The 9,429-nt window shown below is 34.0% G+C and overlaps 2 protein-coding genes across 2 annotated transcripts; one reads left to right on the top strand and one right to left on the bottom strand.

Moving 5' to 3' along the window:
- Positions 1-6: 6 nt before the first annotated feature.
- LOC119834637 (oocyte zinc finger protein XlCOF6-like) lies at positions 7-5,206 on the bottom strand. The gene is made up of 13 exons (XM_038359056.1): positions 4,776-5,206; positions 4,531-4,694; positions 4,339-4,457; positions 3,918-3,990; positions 3,821-3,846; positions 3,627-3,694; positions 3,349-3,532; positions 2,831-2,999; positions 2,334-2,501; positions 1,961-2,091; positions 1,491-1,611; positions 988-1,115; positions 7-677 (listed from the first exon to the last, which is right to left on the bottom strand). Exons 1-13 carry the CDS (start codon positions 5,082-5,084, stop codon positions 142-144), a joined length of 2,196 nt encoding a protein of 731 aa, XP_038214984.1. The 5' UTR covers positions 5,085-5,206; the 3' UTR covers positions 7-141.
- Positions 5,207-6,804: 1,598 nt separating this feature from the next.
- LOC119834481 (mitochondrial basic amino acids transporter-like) lies at positions 6,805-8,442 on the top strand. The gene is made up of 3 exons (XM_038358852.1): positions 6,805-6,938; positions 7,337-7,414; positions 7,523-8,442. Exons 2-3 carry the CDS (start codon positions 7,381-7,383, stop codon positions 8,362-8,364), a joined length of 876 nt encoding a protein of 291 aa, XP_038214780.1. The 5' UTR covers positions 6,805-6,938; positions 7,337-7,380; the 3' UTR covers positions 8,365-8,442.
- Positions 8,443-9,429: the final 987 nt, after the last annotated feature.

The following is a 9,429-nucleotide window of genomic DNA, read 5'->3' as shown; positions in this document are numbered from 1 at the left end:
AAAAATACTTGTACATGATAAAACATGGATTACAATATTGAAATACATAATTTGCGACATGAATACAAGTATTAAAAAGAATATATATTAGATAGATGATATATGTATAATTGCATCTATAAATCTAGATCTAAACACTGGCTAAAAATTTGCAATATTGTTAGATATTTTACTAATCGTAACTTTGTCACCCGTAGCATGAATTTGTACTAAATTTTGGTCTAATCTATACAATTTTACCGTCGTCCCTTCCAATATATCTGAAGTAGTTAACGCTCCTTCATCAACTGTGACTATATTCATGCTGCTTATGTCATCATTGGTATACCCATTATCACTACTGAGTACTTCGCTGCCCTGATAGCTTATATTATTCTGTCCGTCGTCAATAACTAACAGTTCTGTTTTAACATTGCTATCATCTTGTAAAATTAGTTCTCCAGAAACTTCTATAGGTCCCTCTTCCGCCATTTCTAATTTTAAGTTATTTTTATCACTTTCGTTAGTATTTTCTTTGGTAATAACTAGTTTGTCGGTCACGATGACTGGTACTTTGTGAACATATAGTACATTCCCATTCTTACTTTTATCTCTCTCGTGTCTTTTCATGTGTTTCAATAGACACGATTCTTTTGTATATTGCGCAGAACAGAGTGAGCATTTGAAGGGCTTTTCGCCTATAAAAAATTATAAATTATTCAAAAATGGGATTGGTAGGTATTTTAGAACTTTTGGATATCATGTGTTTTCTTCAAATATATTACGGATATATATCAATTTAAATGCAAATTACCGAATTTTTAAAATAAAATGACTGTTGTACGAAATTTTGAACTTTTACAAAAAAAAATTAAATACTGGAATACTGGATAATCGAGATTTTAAATACTTGGAATCATTTTGTAAGTGGCCCTGGACTGTCCAATTTTAATGTCATTTAAAGGAAGTCAGATGGCATTTATTTTTGAAATAAATCGAAATATCTACCCGTGTGCGTGCGCGCATGTTCCTTGAGTCGCGAGGCGGTGACGAAAGTCTTGTTGCAGGCGCAACAGGTGTGCAACTTCTCCCCCGTGTGTCGCCGCATGTGATTTGATAAACTTGAACTCGCGAACCTAGAATTTTATGCGTAACACATATAATAGGGTCAATTGAAGCCATGTTTATATGGTTAAAACTTAAAACATAAAATAGACTAAATTATCGTCATTAATGAAGTTTTTTTCTGGCGAAATAGTAACAACATTAAAATTATTTCGATTTATCTTTTTGGCTTTGTTTATAACATAGCAAAAACAACAAAGTATTCCTTGTTCTTTATAATAGCGTTTAGGATAATATTAAAATAGAAATTGGAAATGAACTAACCAAAATTTAGATGACTTTTTTTTTATTACTTTATCCTATAAGAGTATGTAATAAAACTTTATGAATCATTTAATAAAAACGAGAAAATAATACGTATATTTATTTTGAGCGAAACAGCTTACCTCTTCCCACAAACGGGACATTCGCGCGGTTTCTCCCCGGTGTGCGTGTGCATGTGATTGTTGAGTGACGAACTCGACTTGAACATGCGCCCGCAAATCTCGCACGAGTACGGCTTTTCACCTGCACATGTAAAGTATCATTGTTTAATATATTCCCTTTTGCTTTATCATAAACATTTTTGCAAGATAACAACCGGATTAGTTTATATAGATAATAAACCTTCAGTTTTTTGTTGGAGTACCATACAGTAAAGTAAAATAACTGGAGATCTTTACATTTGATCGTCAGCTTGATAGCAAGATGTTATAAAATGGAATTATTCATATTTTTCGGCTAATAGTCTAAGTAGTCTAATGTCCATATATATCGGCTTATATTCAAGTTTCTATTGCCCATATACCTCTATTAAATTACACCAGCCCATATTTATCTATTAAACTAGAACAAAGGCACATAAACACTATGTTACCAGTGTGCGTGCGCATATGCAGCGTGAGATTGGAGTTCTGTATGAAGGTCTTGCCGCATATGGAGCACACGTACGGCTTCTCGCCCGTGTGCGTGCGGTGGTGCGTGTTGCGGGTCGACTCGTGACGGAATCTGTGAACGTTTTGTAGATAGTATGTAGGTAGAGGGTTGGAAAAAAAACAGAAGTCGATACAATTGAATATACATACATATTTCTTCAAGTCAAGGGAAAATATTAACTAATGGAACATTGAATATTAATTCCCCAAAATTATCATTATAATTAAGCTTGTCGTTTATAAAACGTTTTAATAAATAATTTCTAAATATTAAGATGAACTATGGTCACACAAAGAATGCATTATTACACATACCGTTTATCACAATAGCTGCACGCATAACGCTTTAGGTCGGAATGTACGAGGCGGTGCGAGGCGAGCAGGCGCCGCGACGGGAAGCTTTTGCCGCACGTGTCGCACGTGCACGGACGCGCGCCGGAGTGGGACAACATGTGCGTTTGTAGTTGACTCTTGTGGATGTACCTTAAACCGGAAATTCATTAACGGAATCGATTAGTCTTTTGTAGAAAAAAAAACAATTGTAAACGGATAATATATTTGTGTCATATTTGTATTTTAGTAATTTAATTCCATAAAGTATGATATAAACTAGTCAGTTATACGTATTTTGTTGCAGTGTACGTACCCGTACCGTACCCTGTATATTTAGTCTCATAAAGGCAGGTGCGGACACAACTAGTCGCAGAGCGCGCACGGGTGCGATTTCCTACCCTGATCGGATAAAGGCGGGTGCACACACTGTCGTTTTCTCTCACCAATGTATATCTAGTCTATAGAGCGGGTGCACACACCTCTTGTCGCAGAGCGCGCACTGGTGCGGGCGGTCGCGGCGCTCGCCGGTGTGCACGCGCGCGTGGCGGCGCAGCGCGCACAGCTCCGCAAACTGCTTGTCGCAGCGCTCGCACGCGTAGCGCTTGCACTCGAAGTGCCGCCGCACGTGGCGGCGGAGGCGCGACCGGTCTGGTATAATAAAACGAGTATTATTTCATAGCAAAATGATTACGTGGCCTAACCCCTCGTTATTAAGCAATGATGTTTTGAAACTATTTCTGAATTGGTTTTTCGTTTCGACTATTTTTGTACTAATATAAGAACCTTCTTCTTCTAGTATATTGTACGATATAGTACGCCAAAATAACTTTTAAGAATACAGCTATAAGCTTGAGAATTGCAATATGTAAAAATATAATTTACAGCAATGTGTATTTAAATTAATTGTTAATTTAAATATGTATGCATTATAGAATTAATTTTCTTATCCCTGTAATAAATTTATGAAATAATGTTACCATCTGTTTTAAGAAACTACCTTCAAATTCCTTTAAACATTTATTACAGGTCCACTTGTTTCCTTTTGTATGCAAAGCAGAGTGAATATTCAAGTCATGTTCAGACCCAAATGTTTCTTTACATTTTCCACAACTAAATGAATTGCCAGTATTTGTTTGATGACTTTTATTGTGAGCCTTCAAGTTTTTCTCTTTTAGAAATTTCTGAAATAAATAAAATGCAGTTATACATATATTACTTTATATATTATCTTTCTATTCCTTTGAAAATATTTGTGTTTTAAAATAACAGATGTACCTTTTGACATACACCACAGTAATAATAGTTTTTTGGTTTTTTTGTTCCTTTCAAATGTACCTTGAGATCTGAAAAATAATCAACATATCTGATATGTTATCCAATGGTGATTTGTAAAGCTTAGCCAATATTTAAAATTCTTCATTTATTTTAATTTTCATATCAACAAAAATAAAGAAATTAACATTACACACCTTCCCCGTTTATTTCAAATTCATCACTGAAAGAATAAACAATCAATATTTATAATTTTCCATGGTCAAGCTATCTTACTTAATGTGGTCAACTTACTTCTTTGGTTCAACATCATCTTTTTCATAAGTAGTGGTATCAAAATATTCACTGTCTAAGTATTCAACATGTGCTGTAAAAAATCTTTTCATAATTTATTTTATATCACAATAACTTTCTGAAAAATATTGTAAGGAAGCCTCTGTGTCTAAGAATCAATTTTGATACAACATCTACCAATACGCACTTGGACAGGATTGCGGATTATGGCCTGAACTCTCAAATGAGGACTTCAGAATTTTTAATTACACATTACACAGCTAATACTCACATTTGCCCCATAATGTCCCACAATGTTTTTTTTATGAAGTTATAAAACTTGAATTTAATAATATATAGTCTTGTTAGCAGACATAAGAAACATTTATTTTATTCTTCCTATCTTTGTGATATTGATAAGTCATAATAAAAAAAATAATACCTTCATTAATATCTATATCTTCTTTAAACTCTGTATGACTGGCTGAAACATTGTTGAGATAATCTGTTTCTAATAATTTTATTTGTTCGGTTTGTGTTTCTTCCTCCTTTTTGATAATTCTGTGATCAATTTATGCATGAAGTAAAACCACACATATATATTATAACAATATGAGAATTATTTTGTACTCACCTTGAAGTGTTACTTGTGGCTTTTAAGTCTTTCTTCACCAATTTCAGATGTTCTTGAAGTGTAAAAAATGATTTTTCACACTTTATTTTGAATTTATAACAATACTGAACATCATTGTGACATGTTTCACAAATTTTGAATATAACATTTTCATTGGGCAATATCTAAAACATAAATAGTGTATATAGACACACTGCACATATAATCATCACTTATTCATTTATTATTATTACTTAAATACTTACTTCGAACGATGTTATATACGAATACATATTGGCAAGAGTTCGATCTTCACTTTCCAGAGCAATAAATTCATTACTATAACAGAAGCATATATGGCAGACATTTGTTATATCATTAATTGAATTAAACATTTCTTCTGTTACATTGATTTCTGGTTGCTTTGCTACGATTTCAGAATCTTTGGACTTTGAGAATTCTAATGTAGATTCTTGTTTCATTTCAACTATCGTTGTAAATGGTATTTCACTTTCAAAATCAAGCCCATCCTTTTTTTCACTACAAACGGTTTTGTGGTAATTTTCTACATTCATATTTATTTTTGTTATATTGACGAAGAAAGTAATAAATTTTATTGTATTTATTTACATTTTACTTATACATAACATATGGTATCCATATAAAATGTAAATAAATTTATGCTAATGTCAATCTCAATTGTCATTCAGTATGCGTTGACAGCGACAGAGTCACTTCGAGGTTGCTAGTTGCTAACAATGGCAAAGCGCTATGTATGAGAACGGTAGGTAATCAAAAAATTAATATTATACTAATATTATAGTGCAACAACCTTTGGGTTGAATTTTTATTAACACTAGGAAATAATATCTAAACAGTGAAATATTTTTCTCATTACGTAGGTTTTGTAGAGTCAGCATTCAGGACTCTACGTAGAGTTTTATGTCATATTAAAACAAATGCGGTACAGTCAAGAGAAGTTAAGAGTCATATTCTGTGGACTTGGTGCAACTAGGGACAGATTAACCATAAGACAGAGTGGGCAACTGTCCTCTACCTACCCCTCGAGTAAAACATTTTCTTTAAGTAAATATCTTAAATATAATAAACTTGACCTAATACGCATTACCTTCCTATGTTTTATTTCCTAACTTCCCCTTTTTCCCCCTTTTCCGTCCTTCGTTTACCAACGCAATAAGAATTGTATTGCCTAGGGGCACTGATAAGCCTTGGCACCGTAAGCTTAGACTTGCGATGCACCATTATATAATTCAGGAACCAAGCTAGAGGAGTCAACTCCAGAAATATGATAACCATTTTAATCTTGAGAGCACACGATTAGTGAAGTTGTGAGTGTGAGTTACTTATCCAACTCAATATAGTCTAGCAGCTAACACGCAGTAAACACTAAAAACGTTTTTGAGTCAATGAACAGATTAATTTTAGTTTATTTCAACAGCTGAACAACTGAAGTAATAGACGACATAAGAAAATAAATAAGTCTCTTAATAAGGCATCGGATTGTGGATTTCAGAAAATGTACACATATTTTTAAAGAGGATCTCGATATCTATATGACCCAGCATAGCCTTCCACCTAGATAAGGACCTACTCACAAACACTTTCCGAGAAAACGTTTTCGATGCCAATAATGTTTTTCTCTTATTGACCAATTTCATTTGTAAAAATTTAATACCTACCTAATTACATTTCCGATCGAAAAGTTGTTTATGGGACATTGAGTATCCCTGGTTCCTTTCTTCATAAACTTTTCACTAATTGTAATTAAGTTGATGTTCACAATTTAAGATAATGTGGAGGAAAGAAATTTCACTTGCGCCATTCAGGATATGTATATTAATATATATATTATGTGCAAGTAAAAATGTAGGTAGATATATCCCAAACATGTATTATATAAATATCATCTTCATTTCACTCTACAGTACGAGTATATTCTATTGGGTTTCAATTACTGTAAAACCAAAACTCAACCTCCAACCGGTTCAGAAAGACTAAAACAGGTCTTCCTAGAAAATTGCATGTAAAGTAAGTATGATCGATATTATCACATTCGTTAAACAGGTACGAGCATCTGGATGGGCTTGGCCGAATCATTAAAAAAAAATATAAGAAAATCTCAAATCAGCTGTAATAAAGTTTTGAAATGTATTGTTTAGAAACGGAGGTATTATCGCATATGCCCCTTCAGATAACGGTGACCTGAAGTGATAATGAGTGGAAAGGTCCGGAGGAGACGCATGGCCGGTGACCGGCGGTGGCGCATTCGTGGTGAATCTTTTGATCACAGTACACCGTCCACTTCTTCACCACCAGGACGCTGTTCCCACCAATATGTTCATTGGAGTGACCTCCGGTGGAGGCAACGTCAATTCGCATTACGACTACTTGATTTGAAGTACAGTTAGGTGAGTATTTTTAAGCAAATGCTTTCAAACGTTAGTCTTAAAAATGATAACGAAAAAGAGATAACTCTAGTTCGATTTAATTTCCAAAACTATATGTATATAGTATATAATGGATCAATTTTTTATGGAAGTGCGAGCTTTGTGAATGATGGTTGGCGATCACCACCACCTATGATTTCCGGAGATTTTCCCTCCTTTTATGGGTAAAAAAATAAGTTTTGACAACGGAAATACACCGAGAAAAGTTAGGAAAAGGATACGGAGCTATGATTTCCCCACTAATCGTGCGAATACAGTAAATATCACATACTACTATTCCACGCCAACGTAGGGGGTGGCATGCTATTAGTTAGCTATGTGATTATAACTACTAAATCTTATTTTATTTTTTATTTCAGCTATCGCTAGAGTAACTACTATTATTTATTTTCTATATCAAAGTATGGCTCTGGATTTCGTAGCAGGATGTATAGGAGGTGAGTTATTTAACTATTATTTTAAAATTAATACTTTCGTCTTACAAATGCAAATGAGAAGTTCCCGTTAAGTTAAGTACAGTTTTTAATATCGTTATTTATTTGTAGGTTGTGCCGGAATTATAGTCGGACATCCTTTGGACACTTTAAAAGTTCATATACAAGCAGGAAGGGGGAGTGCATTGGAATGCACTAAAGCATTGTTAAAAGGAGGGTCACTTTCTACTGCGTATCGAGGCGTTGGCGCACCATTAGGCGGAGTTGCAGCGATTAATGCCGTCGTGTTTGGTGCATATGGAAATACAATCAGATCTTTACCAAACTCCGAGTCTTTAATAGCACATGGAATTGCTGGAAGCATATCTGGATTATTACAGAGCCTTATATGCGCGCCAATAGAGTTGATAAAAACGAGACAGCAGTTAGCGAAACCTGGCGAGCTAATGCCGACAGGAGCTTGGTCAGGAGCACGACATATTTTGAAAACTGGAGGATACAGAGCATTATTTAGAGGCTTGGGTATTACAGTACTGCGTGATAGCCCAGCCTTTACAGTCTATTTTGTTTCGTATGAAGCAATGACGCGTAGAAATCAATCCGTGATGAGAGTATTTATGGCAGGAGGTTTGGCTGGAGCACTGTCTTGGATAGTATCTTATCCTGTCGATGTAGTTAAATCCAGATTACAAGGAGATGCCATCCAAAAATACGCTGGAGCTTGGGATTGCTTCAGGCAGTCTATACGAACAGATGGTTGGCGTTGTATGAGTCGAGGATTAGGTCCAGTTTTGGTACGTGCATTTATAAGCAACGGAGCTTGTTTCACAGCTGTGGCTTGGACAGATAGAATTTGGCAGCAATTAATGAACACACAAAGAAGTCCTCTTAAAAAAACAAATGGTCTGAGCGAAGTTAAAGACGCTCCGGAGTATATTAGTTATGACACTTGAACATTACATTGAATTTGGACGGATTCATAAAAAACAAAGTTAAATTGTGATCTTCCGCACAAATGACGGGGAACAATATATATTTTGAAGACCATTTTGGCGTTTTATTTTATTATTGTTGTGAATTCAATTGTACATTGTATACCTTATTTTTAGATTGTAAGGAATAGATGTCCTAGTAAGCTACTACTAAATAAAACCATGTGTCAAATTTCCATAGCATATATAATCTTCCTAAAAATTTGATACAATTTTCAAAAACTATTCCAAAAATACAGGTATGATTCACATTATGAAATTAAATCAATGACATTAAAAATATGGCAAAAGTACTAAAATAAATTGTAAATATTTCATAAATAAAGTACGGTTACGAAACAATTTTTGATTATGAATGTACTTGACTATAGTTTTTCCTACGAGATTGTTTTATTATATCAATAGATATTCCTTAGTATTGACTAGACGCTGTATATTATTGACTTCCAGTTAATAAGAGATTACCTGAAAAAAATATACACTTTTATGTACTTTACAACATTTTTAGTAAGATCACACATTAAAGATTTATTAGGAATGGTAGATATATCAAATTAACGGTCGAAGCCGAGGTGAGCAGCTGGTATAATGTAATTGCATTATACCAGCTGCTCACCTCGGCAATTTACAGTTGTTTATATTTTCCAGCTTATCCATTTTTGCACCAAAAATAACTAATTAATAGGGACTAATTTAATTTTTAGTTTTATAGCATTGAAATGCTTTATAAATGAGAAATTTTGAAAGAATAGAAAAAATTCGATCACGAGGCAGGATTCGAACCAGCGTTTCTTGCCTAACCGTAGCAACGCCTAGCCTCTCGGCCACCCGTGATCCTTTCTATTCTTTCAAAATTTCTCATTAATAGGGACTATATTATAAGTAACAGGAAATATTTACATTTTAAATTTAATACATCATGCAAATAATATTTAAATATACATCATATACATAGACCGCCTAATATACCGCTCTTCTTCGTTTTTGTTACTTTTTTGTTTGTGTACGTCCGCTTCTTTGTTTGTG

The sequence above is a fragment of the Zerene cesonia genome, chromosome 19, assembly GCF_012273895.1.
Source record: "Zerene cesonia ecotype Mississippi chromosome 19, Zerene_cesonia_1.1, whole genome shotgun sequence".
NCBI classification, from domain to species: Eukaryota; Metazoa; Arthropoda; class Insecta; order Lepidoptera; family Pieridae; genus Zerene; species Zerene cesonia.
This window is presented reverse-complemented; position numbering and strand designations above follow the sequence as displayed.